We start from the raw sequence: 13,846 nt of genomic DNA, 5'->3' as shown, positions 1-13,846 counted from the left end.
AGCAACCTCATGCAGGCAGGGCTCTATTTAATCCCCGTTTTATAGATGAGGAAACGTTACCAGGTGGTGCTACTGTTGATGGTAACTGTAAAGAGTGAGGAGGGGAGGAGGTCCCATCTCCCGGAGGTTCACAAGTCCTGTCATGTCTGTTAGAGGGGACGACACCTTGCAGGGAGGCTGGAAGGCGGCAGGAGGACCTTGCGGACCGACGGTGGCCGGCGCAGCCAGGGCTCTCCCGGACCAGCGGCCGATGGCTCCCTCCGATGGCGGACGCGGAGAGCGCAGCCGGTTGGGATGGACCAGGCGTGAGGGGCGGGTCTCCGCGGGGGTGAGGGCTGAGGCCCGTATCCAGAGACATTCCAGGGATTCGAGAGGCCGGAGGAATAGGACTCCGGAAGGCGCCGAGCGACGCAGCCCCGCATTCCCGGCGACGCACCTGGGCCAGGTGTCACATCCCCGCCCACCTGCAGCTGTCTTCCGCCGTCGCCGCACGCCCCTTTCCGTGGTGGCGCCTCCGGGCGTCTCCGCGAGCTCGGAGTGGGCTCCCGCCCGCATAAAGGGTGCCTGTTTGCACGGGGGTGATGGTCCGCTTTAGGGGCCGTGGCCTACACCTTGCCGGAGACGCATCCCTGAGGGGCGACCCAGGGCAGTATCCCAGGCGCGTGTGGAGCAGGAGCCGCGCCGGCCCCCGGAGCCCGAGGGGGGAGGGGCTTCCCCGGGGGCGCGCCCACGGGGCGGGGCTGGGCGCCGGGACCAATGGGGCGCGCGGGCTGGGGGGGGGCGGGCTCCGGGCCTGGCATCCCGGTAGCTGCAGCTGGCTTTTCCGGCACCCGCGCCCCCTCGGCCCGTAGCCGACCCCTCCGGCTCTCGGGGATCCCCCCTCCCCCGGGCGGCTGCGTCCTCCGGGCGGGTGAGTGAGCGCCCCGCCACACTCGGGCTGTGGGGATGCGCCTGGCCCGGGAGCCGCGGATCTCGGCCCCCTCCAACCGGCCCCGGGAGAAAGTGGGCAGGAACCGGTGTCGGGGCGGGGAGGAAGACCCACCTTGTGTTGCTGGCCTGTGTCTTTGTTTTGGTAGTCGAGGGGTGTGTTTGGGTTGGTCGAGTTTGGAGGGCGCCTTGTGTGGGTGGGAGGAATCTGGTGAGGCTGGGGGGAGAGGAGCTCGTTTGAAATGGGTTGAGGGAGAGGATTGATGGAGGGCGGGGCAATGGGAGATTTGGAGATTTCTCTTTGCCTTAGGTGAGGTGATTGCTTGGGGGAGTTAGGATGGGGACAGCTCAGGACTTCGGAGGAGGGGGTGAGGAGGGCTTCCTGCCGGTAACTCACTTCCCTTTTGGGGGATTTGTTTCCTCTTAATACTGCTAGTTAGTTGAAAAGGGAGAGTATCTTTGCCTCTTCCCAGAACCATTGCCATCCCTAGTCTTCCGGATTTGGAAGAAGGGTGGCCCCCAGGAGCTGGGAGGGGACTTGGTACCCAAATGCTGAGGGTGTGGAGTCTGCCATTGCCCAGGGAAGTGGCAAGGACCAGTTTGCTCCCCAGGAACTCTGAGTTGCTGGTGAGTGAGTGAGTGAGTGTGTGTGTGTGTGTGTTTCTTGAAGCTCTTCCTTTTGGGGAGGTTTCCAGGTGTTCGGTTAGAGGTGTTTTTGAGGGGCTCCGTGGAGCTGCTTTCCATTAAGTAACACTGTCTTTTGCAGGCCTCATAACCCATTGGTGGCATCTTCTGCCTGCTCTCCACCATGGCCAGCGAGAATTCTCCTCTGCTGGCCTACCGGCTCCTGGGAGATGAGGGGGTTGCCTTCTCTGCCAATGGGGCCGGGGGTCCTGGAGGGGCATCTGCCCGGAAGCTCTCCACCTTCCTGGGTGTGGTGGTGCCCACGGTCCTGTCCATGTTCAGTATAGTTGTCTTTTTGAGAATTGGTAAGTGGGGTGGTGGGGCTTGCTCTGGGGTGCAGGGGGGGTGGGGGAGGGGTGGGACTGGGAAGAGTTTGGGGAAGGGTCCTGGGAGAAGTAGATGGATAGGAGGCTTGGGGAGAGGGCTCCCCATGGCCCTGTGTTGAGCTCTGCCCTGGAGGTAACTGATGACCAGTGTGGTGTGGGGACGCATGAGCCACCTTCTGACCTGCTTTGCCACTCCTGTCCCAGGGTTCGTGGTGGGCCATGCTGGGCTGCTGCAGGCTTTGGCCATGCTCCTGGTTGCCTACTTCATCCTGGCGCTCACCGTCCTCTCTGTCTGTGCCATCGCCACCAACGGAGCTGTGCGGGGGGGTGGAGCCTACTGTATCCTCCAATGTTGATGGACTGGGGTCTGGGCTCTTCTGTCTTGTAGGGAGGAGGAGGGGCAAGGGCAGGGCGAGAGGGAGGCAGGTTCTAACGAATGTTCAGCAGGTGGGCTGATATGGGGAAGGTGACCAACATGGCCTTTCCACGTATCTTACTGCTACTCTCCAGTCTATCAGGTGTCCTCCCAGCCGTCCTTTTGGTTCCCCCAACAGTCTTGTCAATTAGATAGTTCATTTTCCAGATGAGGAAACCAGAGTTCAAGAGTATTAGTGGCGCACTGCAAAGCCACGTGGCTTGGGTGTGACCGCTCTGGACAGACTAACGCTGGGACAATCCCAGTGTGTGCCGGGAGACAGGGCTGCAGTGTGCTTTGTGCCCGGGCCCTTCCTCCTGCTCCATTTCACTTTCTTTTCCCTTAACACTCACCCCCTGCTTCCACTTTTAGTCATGATCAGCCGGACCCTGGGGCCTGAGGTTGGGGGCAGCATCGGCCTCATGTTCTACCTGGCTAACGTCTGTGGCTGTGCTGTCTCCCTGCTGGGGCTGGTGGAGGCCGTGCTGGATGTCTTCGGGGCTGGTCTGTGTGCCGGGGAGCTCTGTGGGTTTGCGGGGTCTGGGATTCGGGGATCACGAGGGTGAGAGGCCTCTCTAGAAGAGGGGCAAAGTGGTCTATTAGTTTGGCTTTCTTGAGCTCCTACTATGTTCCCAGCCTTAGACATCTGAGAGATTGTCCTGGCCCACAGGCAGCTTACCATCTAGTTGGAGAGGCCAGGCTAATACCCCTAAATTCAACAGAGCAAGATTGGTGGTATCTACCAGGGAGGGGTAAGATGCTGGGGTACAGTTGAGTAGGGAGGTGGGAAAGATAGTGTCTGAGGACAGGAGGGCCAAAGAGGGGGTCTGTTCCTGCTTTGATTCATGGGTGGGATCTCTCCTGGGGAGTCTTGTCTTCTAACCCTGTTCCTTCCTCTTTGTAGACTCCGCAAGGTCCAGTGGGCTTCAGGTCCTGCCCCAGGGCTACGGCTGGAACCTGCTCTATGGCTCCCTGCTGCTGGGCCTTGTGGGTGGGGTCTGCACACTGGGGGCTGGCCTCTATGCCCGAGCCTCCTTCCTCACATTCCTGCTGGTCTCTGGATCCCTGGCCTCTGTGCTGGTCAGCTTTGTGGCTGTGGGACCCAGGAGCATCCCCTTGACCCCTCGGCCTGGCCCCAATGGCTCCTCCCTGCCGCCCCAGGTTGGCCACTTCACTGGCTTCAACAGCAGCACCCTGAAGGCCAACTTGGGTGGTGAGCTGGGTACAGGGGTGACGGTTCTCAGGACAAGGAGCAAGCATGTGGGGGGAGGCAGGCCCTTGGAAGCCCTGGATGAGAACAGATGCCAGAGAGAATCAGGGGCAGGAGGGCAGATCTCAGAACAGCGCAGATTATTCAGGATCTGTCTAGTATGCTTGGCCCAGTGGGGCGTGAGAGCGGCCACGAGACAGTTCCTGCCTTAGAGGAACTTTTTTTAGTTGGAAAGATAAAATGTGCATTCAGGAAACAATTAAACAGCACAATAAAACCAAAGTGGTTCAAATAGATGGGAATCAGGAGAGGAGTTGGGAAGAGGGCTGGGGGCAAGCAGGGAGAGCTGGGAGGTGGCCCGAGGTGTATTGGGGAATTCAGGTAGGAGCGAGAGGGACGGTGTCTCAGGAAGGGGCAACGACAAAGGTGTAGAGGGAGGAGTGAGGAGAATGGGGGGAGTGATGAGGCCAGCTGAGCCAGGGGCTGTGATGGGTCAGGGCTGGGGTCTTGGGGTGGGCTGTTTGTGACATGTGAGGAGAAGGTGGCGGGGCCAACATGCCTGGGTCCCTATGAGGGGTACTGACGCCTTCTCCTCCCTGGGAACCATCTCTCAGCTGGCTACTCCAAGGACTATACCACGGGGGCCATGATGAACTTCGCCAGTGTCTTTGCTGTCCTTTTTAATGGCTGCACGGGCATCATGGCTGGGGCCAACATGTCAGGTGAGGGTCCCTGCCTGCTGCCCCCTGGGGGTGTAGGGCTGCCACCCTGTGCCCTGGTGGGAGCGCTGAGGGATCAGGAACGTAAGAGATGGTAGATGGCTGATGTCTCCCCTTCTGCCCCTCTCCCTCCAGGGGAGCTGAAGGACCCCAGCCGAGCCATTCCCCTGGGCACCATTGTCGCCGTCGCCTACACCTTCTTCATCTACACCCTGCTTTTCTTCCTCTCCAGCTTCACCTGTGACAGGTGCCTGGGGAGGGGGCTGGCCTGGCCCTTGAGGGGGGTGGAATGGGGCCGCAGAACAAGGTTGCCACCCCTGGATCACCAAGGGAAGCACAGGCCGAGGGGGGGCAGGTACCCCCATTGTTGGGGTGCAGGGAAAACGGAGACTGTTTCTCCCTCTGGGAGAGAGAAGGAGCGGCCGCCGCTGATGGGGACAGCCGGGTAATTGGTGGTAGCCAGCCTGTAGCCAGAGTTTGCTGTGTCCCTGGGACTGTTGTAAGCACTTGGTTTTGGGGGATGGGGGATAGCTGCTTCTCAATGCGTATTTCCATAAATATTTGGTTTCTTGTGCATACACCGTTGGGAATGTCCACCATGTGATTAAATCCAAAGCAGCCCAAAGATCAACCAGTGAATACCATGTCTTTCCCCTCCGGGCACACATGATGTATTACAATGGCCTTTGAGCCTGGGTCAGTTGAGAATCCCCAGGAATACCCAGTTCTTGACCTCACGAAGAGTCAGAGCACTTTGCTCACGGAGGCCCTAGATGCACCTGTGTTATCTGCATCCTCCTTTCCCTCCCGCCAGGACCTTGCTGCAGGAGGACTATGGGTTCTTCCGCGCCATCAGCCTGTGGCCCCCACTGGTGCTGATTGGTATCTACGCCACGTCGCTCTCGGCCTCCATGAGCTCCCTCATCGGGGCCTCCCGCATCCTCCACGCTCTGGCTCAAGATGACCTCTTTGGTGCGCCGCCCCCTGCTCCTCGCCCGGCTCTGAGCACACCCTCCCGTGTCTGTCTCTCTCTCCGCTTGGCCCTGGGCTGATGTGTCCGCCACGGTGTTTCTGTTTGCACAGGAGTGATCTTGGCGCCGGCCAAGGTCGTGTCCCGAACAGGGAACCCCTGGGGGGCTGTGCTCTATTCTTGGGGCCTAGTGCAGGTAAGCCTTCTTTCCGGCTGTCCTTCCCCTTCCCCTGGGCTCCTTCTGGTTCTGTTCCCAGGACCAGGAGGGGCTTGGGCTTGGGCTGGGAGAGTGAACGAAAAGGCAGGATGCATTGGCATTTGGTGGGGGGGTGCGTGCATGCCCAGCCTCTCGGTCCTTGTGTAGCTGGTGCTCTTGGCTGGGAAGCTGAACACGCTGGCCGCTGTGGTCACCGTCTTCTACTTGGTGGCCTATGCTGCGGTGGACCTGTCCTGTCTGAGCCTGGAGTGGGCCTCAGCCCCTAACTTCCGGTGAGTGGAGAAGTGGCCTGTGTCCTCAGAGACCAGGGGGGAGGCGTGGGAAGGGCTCGGTCCAGGGGACCGAGGTTGGAGATGGAGGCCATGGCAGGCCCTGAGTGCCCTTCCTTCTCTCCCCCACCCCAGCCCCACCTTCAGCCTGTTCTCCTGGCACACCTGCTTGCTGGGGGTGGCCTCCTGTCTGCTCATGATGTTCCTCATCAGCCCTGGGGCCGCCGGCGGCTCACTGCTTCTCATGGGCCTTCTTTCCGCCCTGCTCACTGCTCGAGGAGGCCCCAGTAGCTGGGGCTACGTCAGCCAGGCCTTGCTTTTCCACCAGGTTGGGGGGCTCGGAGGAGGGTAGGGAGGGGGGAGGCAGTCTGGGGATCCCCATCCCGCTCCAAGTAGGCCTCCTTCTGCCGTGGCCGGAATCAGGGTTCTTGTCCGAGAGGTGGTGAGTGGGGGCTGCCCTCTTGAGCCCTTCCTCTCCACACCTCACCCCTGGTCCCAGGTACGTAAATACCTGCTCCGGCTGGATGTCCGGAAGGACCACGTGAAGTTCTGGCGGCCCCAGCTGCTGCTACTGGTGGGGAACCCCCGGGGCGCCCTGCCTCTGCTGCGGTTGGCCAACCAGCTCAAGAAGGGGGGCCTCTATGTCCTGGGCCACGTCACCCTGGGAGACCTTGGTGAGTGGCCCTCTATTCCCTTCCCAGCCTCTTCCTCCCTCACGTTTCAGACATTCTTCGTGGTCTTTGGGTTCAGAGGCCTCGTGCTTCTTCCCTGACGACCCTTCCAACCAGCCCGAGCCCTGCCCAGACTGTTTTCTTTGGCCCATTTGGGATTTGGATTTGAGGAGAAGGTACATGGGTTTGGCCCACATCTACTACCTCCCTTCTCTGCAGACTGCCTGCCCTCGGACCCTGTGCAGCCCCAGTACGGGGCATGGCTCAGCCTGGTGGACAGAGCCCAAGTGAAGGCCTTCGTGGACCTCACCCTCTCGCCCTCCGTGCGCCAGGGAGCTCAGCATCTGTTGCGGATCTCCGGCCTTGGTGAGCTACTTCTCCCCGGGTCCCCTCGGCCCCCTCTGTGGCCCCTTTTAATCTCTGCTACCATCCCCCAGAGTAAACCACAGACTGCAGACTCACAGTCTAGTGCAGATAAGACGCGGGGCTCAACTCAAAGATACCGGATGGTGTGTGAGAAGGTCCTGGAGGAGAGGCTTAAGGGCTGGCGATGGGTGCCACTGACATTTCCTTTTTTCTGACCCAAAAGTTGGGGTACAAGCTCTGAAGAGCATGCTGTGTTCCTGGGGACAATGGGAGAATTACTTGAGGCCAGGGGGCCGCTCCATCAAATCTAGGGCAGATGGTTTCTAATCATCCCACTTCAAGACCGCTATGCGCTGATGCGGCTGGTGACAAGATCGTATACTCAGCTGGGCCTTAGAAGGGGTGGAGAAGGAAGGGCTGGTGTGACATGGCCTCCGGAGACCACAGAGGATGCAGAGGGTGAGTGGGGCTGAAGCTTCCCGAGCCAGTGGAAGAGTCTCTGCCTTGTTACTCTGCCTTAGTGCGAAGGCCTTCAGCCTTACGCCCCGGCTTCCTCCAAATCTGGGCTGAACTGCCTCCTTCTTTCTCAATCCTAGGGGGTGTCAGTCCCCTCTCTGGGCACACGCTCCGTTTTCCGTTTAGATCTGGCTAAAGTTCAAGCGTTTGGGGGCTGTTGGCAAGCATTATGAGACAGTCCCTGGAGCATCTGAGAGTCTGGTCTCTCCTCAGCCCCACATTTTGTGGGGGAACCTGTGCCAGGAGACCACTACTTCTACGAAATTTATCCTGAGGAGAGCGATTGCAATGAAGGGGAAGGATTTCCTCGAAATAGTTAAGTCCTCCTGACATGCAGAACTTGATTTACTGGTGGATTTTGAGCAACCCATTTGTTTCATGAGAAAAAGCCTTAGACAAGATCTCAGAAGTTTTCTGTAAACTCAGCCCTGTTGAAGGGCGGGGGTGGGGGGGATGGGGGGAGATTATCCAGTTTCACATTGGTTCAAAAAGGGAAAAATCAGGAGCTGTCAGCAGGAACCTGGGGCACTGTATTCACTTCACACACGGGTTCAGAGACTTAGAGGGTGGCCTCTGCTGCTGGGTGCCTTGTGTTCGCCTGTGGACCCGGTATCCACCTGCTGTGAGCCTAGGGGCAAGTGACTTCACCGCTCTGTGCCTCAGGTTGCTTACCTGTGAGAGGGGTGAGTAAATGGCCCCTACCTCCTGGTTTTGCTTCACGAGTTAAAACACAAAGTGCTTTCAACGGGCCTCGGCCCTTCGTTAGTGCACAGATGGTAGCTGTTTTTTGTCCAGGGATCTTGCTTTGGACTCACCACCATTAGGGCTTTGCAGTAGTAGTAGAAACAGATCGGGCCAGTTCTCATCACCCCCCAGCAGAGTCTGAGGTGCTGTTTCCCTGGGGATGGAGCCCACAAACTTGACTACTGACTACTCAGGGCCCTGTGGTCTGCCCAGTAGACTCAGACTCTCATCTCCCATCATGAAAAAGGTGTGCTGCTAGCTAGAAGCTTGCAGTGGAGGCCTCCTACTGCCGAGTACCGGAAGTGCTCGTTAGTTAGAAGAATCCTAAGGCGAACTTTGCCCACTTAAGTGGGGAGATTAGTCACGGAGGTGCAACAAATAAACGCATGCAAGAGCGTTTGGGAAAAGGAAAAGTCGTTATGCAAACGTGCATAGTGTTGCCCGGAGAGCCCAAGCACGAGGCGAATGCCATGCCTGATGGCTGACGTGTGGTGCTGCCGGCGTGTACGAGTGGGCGCGCATTAGCGTGGTGTAAACTCAGCCCGTGAGTCTGATTCCTGTTGGTTCCTTCCCACCTCCTCCTCTCTGCCCCCAGGTGGCATGAAGCCCAACACGTTGGTCCTGGGTTTCTACGATGATGCTGCACCCCAGGACCACTTCCTGACAGACCCTGCTTTCTCAGAGGCTGCTGATGGCACCCAGGAGGGCGGGTCCCCAGCCCTGAGCACCCTGTTCCCTCCACCCCGGGCTCCCGGGAGCCCCCGGGCTCTCAGTCCCCAGGACTATGTGGCCACGGTGGCAGACGCCCTCAAGATGAACAAGAATGTGGTTCTGGCCCGGGCCTGTGGGGCCCTGCCCCCTGAGCGGCTGAGCCGGGGGTCTGGGGGCACCTCCCAGCCTCATCACGTGGATGTGTGGCCCCTCAACCTGCTGCGGCCCCGGGGCGGGCCCGGCTATGTGGACGTGTGCGGCCTTTTCCTACTGCAGATGGCAACCATCTTGGGCATGGTGCCTGCTTGGCACAGTGCCCGGCTCCGGATCTTCTTGTGCCTGGGGCCTCGAGAGGCCCCCGGGGCGGCCGAGGGGCGGCTGCGGGCACTGCTGAGCCAGCTGAGAATCAGGGCTGAAGTACAGGAGGTGGTGTGGGGCGAGGGGGCTGGGTCTGGGGAGCCTGGGGAGGAGGAGGAAGGGGACTTTGTGAATGGCAGGCGGGGAGATGCCGAGGCAGAGGCCCTGGCAGGCAGCGCCAACGCCCTGGTTCGGGCCCAGCAGGGGCGCAGCAGAGGAGAAGGGCCCGGTGGGCCTGAGGGTGGGGATGGCGAGGGCGGGCCTGCCACGGCCCTCACTTTCCTGTACCTGCCTCGGCCGCCAGCTGATCCTGCCCGCTACACTCGCTACCTGGCGCTGCTGGAGATTCTGACCCGTGACCTGGGCCCCACACTGCTCATTCATGGCGTCACCCCGGTCACTTGCACTGATCTCTGATGCCCGGGTCCTGAAGCAGAGTGCGCAGGTCCAGCGACCCGCCTTGGTTAGTGGATGTGAAGGGGAAGGGCAGCCTTCCGGCCTGCTCCACACACGGGAGCTTCCCAGGGGAAGTATTAGGGGATCCTGGGCTGGGGCGTCCCGTCCCTGGGAGAGGGGCTTCAGTGTCCCCGCCACGCTGGGGGAGGAAGCCAGCAGTCCTCCCCACTGGCCTCCTTCCTTCACCGGTGCCTTGATGGAGGCTGGGTCTCTGCTTGGACTCTAGGCTACCTCAGTTTCCCCTCGCCCAACAGATTCACAGACCGCTGAGGTTGTGATGTTTTTGTTGTTTTATTTTTCTAACCGATGAACGTGAATAAAAGACCAAAACACTATGGGCTGGCTGAATACTGCTGCGGGGGGTGGGGTGGGGTGGGGGAGGGGGCGGGGGGGTTCGTAGGTGGGACGGAAGAGGGAGAGATCTGTATGGGGGAGTGTGGGAAAGAGCAGCGCTGGAGCGTCCCAGCAGCGAGGTGGCCACGTGCACGACTTGGGGCGCCAGCCTGGGGGCACTGGTAGAACCGGAGGCTGCCGTGGAAAGTCCTCCCTGCTCGGCAGGAGGGGGCTGACTGGGGGAGGGACGGCGGTTTAGGGCCTAGGGGGCCACGTGACCCTCCCCCAGGAATGCGGTGACGTCACCGGGGGCGTGGCTGTCCCCAAAATTGGGGAGGAAGGGGAAAAAAAAAGCCAGAAAAAGTTTCTTTCCTGGAGTCCCAAACGAGGTGTGGGACGGAAGAAGGGGTCAAGACCAGAGGCTTGGGACTACACGGGGGCCGATCGCTGTCTGGAGTCCCCTGTTCCAGGCCATGTCGGGGCCCACCTGGCTCCCCCCAAAGCAGCTGGAGCCTGCCAGAGCCCCTCTGGGAAGAGCACTCTCCCGAGGTGCCCCGGGGCCGCCGCCAGCCCACGGAGCAGGTAAAGCAGCTCCAGCACCGCTGAGGAGGCCACTGGCCGTTCCTCGCTCACCTCTGCCTTCTGCCTCCTGCCTGTCCCTGCCACCCCTTCCCTGAAGCTCTTCCGGCTTCCTGCCGTTCCTGCTCCTCCCGCTCCCTTCTTGGACCCCAGGTGTGGGGGGGAGGGGAGATGAGGGACCCTAGAGCGCGGCCTCCAGAAGTGTCACCCTCCTCTCTTTCCCCATCCCCACCTTGGCTCTCTCTTCCCTCACCCCAGCACTTCAGCCCCACCCCAGGGTCAATTTTTGCCCCCTCCCATCTGAGCAGTGTTACCAGGCCCCGGGGGGACCGGATGATCGGGGGCTAGCCTGGGTGGGGTGCCATGGAGCACCCCAGCGCTCACAGGTGAGAAACCGGAATTGGGGGGTGGGGGGGCGGGAGGTGTGGGCACCCGGGACAGGTGATTTGAATTCTCCCGGCTTTTGCTTCATCCCCAGGGGCTCCCCCAAGACAGGGGGGCCTTGCGCCCAGGAAGTCTGGATGCTGAAATAGATTCGCTGACCAGCATGCTGGCTGAACTGGATGGAGGTCGTGGTCATGCCCCAAGGCGGTCAGACCGGCAGGTGACCCACTGGCCTGCCTTGTCCCTCCCCTGCTCCTTGTCTCCTGCCCTCCTCCCCACTCCCTAGTTTGATCCCTTCTCTAGATTCTCAGTCTAGCCCAGCCCTCTCTGTGTGAGTGATACACACGGGAGCGTGGAAGAAGCTGGCCCACCAGAGCCCACCAGGTTGTCTACCTCTTGAGGATGAGCCCTTGTCAAAGACCAGTGGTTATCTTGGGGCCGCACAAACGGGGGCTTCCACAGGTGTGCGTCCTGGAATGGGTCTGCTCACTCCCGGTCTGTGTTTCTCCCCAGGCTTATGAGCCCCCTCAGCCCCATGCCTACCGCACGGGCTCAGGTTCCCTGAAGCCGAATGGAGGGGGTGTTCCGATTCCTCCCCAACAGCTCTCTGCGTCCTCCTATGGGGGTCCCACTCCGGCCTCCTATGCTACAGCCAGCACCCCCGCCGGTCCTGCCTTCCCCGTGCAAGTGAAGGTGGCACAACCGGTGAGAGGCTGTGGCCCCCCAAGGCGGGGGGCCTCTCAGGCCTCCGGGGCCCTCCCGGGCCCCCACTTTCCTCTCCCAGGCCGAGGTGAAGTGTGGGGGGCTGGCTATAGGAGCCACCGTGAGCCAGGTCCAGGGGGTAAAGAGGAGGCCGCAGGAGGAGGACGAGGTGGCAGGTACGGACCCCAGGTAAGTCCCGGGTAACTGGGATTTGGGGTCCTCACAGACAACTGGATACTGATTGGGTGGGCGGGGGTGGTGTCTAATGCCCTTGTTGTCAGAGGCCTGTCGGGTTGGTGCTCTGGGTGAGCACGCTGTGCTGGTCAGAAAATATAAGAGGGCAGGGCTAGGGCTGTTCACTGGCTCCTGGAGGTGTGCCCCTGGGCCCGGCGCTGAGACCTTCTCAGATGAGACTTCTGGGTGGAATTGCCTGGTCACCTTCAGGAAGTTTGACAGCACAGAGAGCTAGAGGTAGGGCTGAACCCCTGATTCCCTCCTCTCAGGTCCCCCTGAGCCAGCCTCCTGAAGAGGAGCTTGAGAGGCTGACCAAGAAGCTGGTGCACGACATGAACCACCCTCCCACAGGGGAGTACTTTGGTGAGCTGACCCGAGGTGGGAAGGGGGCTGGAGAGTCAGAGGGCCAGAGAATCTACCTTTCTCTTCTGTACTGACTCACCTTGTCCTTCCTTGTCCCCAGGGCGGTGTGGCGGCTGTGGAGAAGATGTGGTTGGGGATGGGGCTGGGGTTGTGGCCCTGGACCGTGTCTTTCACGTCGGCTGCTTTGTGTGTTCTACGTGCCGGGCCCAGCTTCGGGGCCAGCATTTCTATGCCGTGGAGAGGAGGGCGTACTGTGAGAGCTGCTACGTGGTGAGTAGGTGGGCTGGGGGTGTCAACAGCAGGAGGCAGGAGGCTTCCATCTAAGGTGGGGACCATATGCCCGAGCCCCATAAAAAGTACAGAGCTCAAAGGGGGGGGGCACTAAACTGACACATAAGAAGGGAGGAATTATAAAAGTCGCTAAATACTGGCTGCTGGAGGGAAAGGACAATGATCCCTTACAAATGCCAGACATTTATTTTAGAGTTAAGGGAATGTGTTAAATTCCCACACCGCCTCCCCTGTGGAGCACCTATGACTACTGAAGGAAACTGAAGCTGAGACTAAGTCACTTATCTGGGAGGTTGCTGTGCTAGGACTTCTACGCAGATCTGTTCAAGGCCACTTTTCAATGAATCCCTTGCAGGGGGCTACATAAACAGATGGGTGGGCCAGCGGGCCTCCCCAGCCCCAAACTTCCTACCCTCCTTCCTGTTAGGCCACCCTGGAGAAGTGCTCCACATGCTCCCAACCCATCCTGGACCGGATCCTACGGGCGATGGGGAAGGCCTACCACCCTAGTTGCTTTACCTGTGTGGTGTGCCACCGTGGCCTCGATGGCATCCCTTTCACGGTGGATGCCACCAGCCAGATCCACTGCATTGAGGACTTCCACAGGTCAGGCTGGGTCTCCCACCTTTGTCTCAGATGTCTGACCTTCCCCATCTTCCCCATTTGTCCTTCATGCCCCAGCACTGGTCTCCCACCCCTGGCCTGGTCTCTTTCTTGTTAACATCACCCTCTTTTCTAAGATCTAAGACCATACCCCTGGTCTCTCCTGTTACCTCGTGTATCCTACCTTCTCTGGGCTCCATGGTTAGTCCCCTCCAACCCTGGGGCTTGACAGCCTCCTTGGTTCCCTCCTGACCCAGGAAGTTTGCCCCACGATGCTCAGTATGTGGTGGGGCCATCATGCCTGAGCCAGGTCAGGAGGAGACCGTACGAATCGTTGCTCTGGATCGCAGTTTTCACGTTGGCTGTTATAAGTGCGAGGTCAGGGGGCCTGGGCAAGGGGAAGCGGGGGTTCTTGGAGTCTGGGGTGCTGGATATGGTAGGACCCAGGGATCCAGGCCTGATAGAAAGCTGTTGCTACTGTCTCAACAGGAGTGTGGGCTGCTGCTCTCTTCCGAGGGTGAGTGTCAGGGCTGTTACCCGCTGGATGGGCACATCTTGTGCAAGGCTTGCAGTGCCTGGCGCATCCAGGAGCTCTCAGCCACCGTCACCACTGACTGCTGAGTCTCCCCAGAAGCACCTGCTGCATTCTCCCACCCTCCCTGACATCTACCCTTACAACTTTGTCACCAAATGCTGTCTCCTCTTCCTCCAATCATGAAATAATAATCCCTCAAGAGTTTACAAAACCCACTGAAGCGTGCCGTCTCATCTGATTCTCACAGCAGCCTAACACACGCAC

General features: G+C 60.0%; 2 protein-coding genes across 6 annotated transcripts; both read left to right on the top strand.

The window, feature by feature from the left end:
* The first annotated feature begins 807 nt into the window (after positions 1 to 807).
* SLC12A9 (solute carrier family 12 member 9) lies at positions 808 to 9,893 on the top strand. Of its 4 annotated transcripts, none has more exons than XM_030301227.1 (14): positions 808 to 910; positions 1,694 to 1,916; positions 2,142 to 2,276; positions 2,725 to 2,856; positions 3,257 to 3,565; positions 4,177 to 4,284; positions 4,417 to 4,528; positions 5,096 to 5,253; positions 5,365 to 5,447; positions 5,616 to 5,740; positions 5,873 to 6,065; positions 6,237 to 6,411; positions 6,628 to 6,774; positions 8,630 to 9,519. In XM_030301227.1, the coding sequence occupies exons 2-14, from the start codon at positions 1,736 to 1,738 to the stop codon at positions 9,517 to 9,519; spliced, it is 2,748 nt and encodes a 915-aa protein (XP_030157087.1). In that variant the 5' UTR covers positions 808 to 910; positions 1,694 to 1,735. The 4 variants fall into 4 exon arrangements, with proteins under 4 accessions (XP_030157087.1, XP_030157090.1, XP_030157088.1 ...); XM_030301228.2 differs by lacking the exon at positions 808 to 910 and adding an exon at positions 1,338 to 1,554; XM_030301229.1 differs by lacking the exon at positions 808 to 910 and having other exon boundaries at positions 1,736 to 1,916; positions 8,630 to 9,893.
* Positions 9,894 to 9,970: 77 nt separating this feature from the next.
* TRIP6 (thyroid hormone receptor interactor 6) lies at positions 9,971 to 13,797 on the top strand. Of its 2 annotated transcripts, XM_030301236.2 has the most exons (9): positions 9,971 to 10,473; positions 10,729 to 10,856; positions 10,949 to 11,074; positions 11,368 to 11,745; positions 12,060 to 12,153; positions 12,254 to 12,423; positions 12,872 to 13,050; positions 13,305 to 13,425; positions 13,537 to 13,788. In XM_030301236.2, exons 1-9 carry the CDS (start codon positions 10,365 to 10,367, stop codon positions 13,666 to 13,668), a joined length of 1,437 nt encoding a protein of 478 aa, XP_030157096.1. In that variant the 5' UTR covers positions 9,971 to 10,364; the 3' UTR covers positions 13,669 to 13,788. The 2 variants fall into 2 exon arrangements, with proteins under 2 accessions (XP_030157096.1, XP_030157097.1); XM_030301237.1 differs by lacking the exon at positions 13,305 to 13,425 and having other exon boundaries at positions 13,537 to 13,797.
* Positions 13,798 to 13,846: the final 49 nt, after the last annotated feature.

Source organism: Lynx canadensis, chromosome E3 (assembly GCF_007474595.2).
Source record: "Lynx canadensis isolate LIC74 chromosome E3, mLynCan4.pri.v2, whole genome shotgun sequence".
In the NCBI taxonomy this organism is placed as follows: Eukaryota; Metazoa; Chordata; class Mammalia; order Carnivora; family Felidae; genus Lynx; species Lynx canadensis.
Note: the sequence above shows the minus strand (reverse complement) of the source record. Positions and strands in the feature narration are given on the sequence as shown.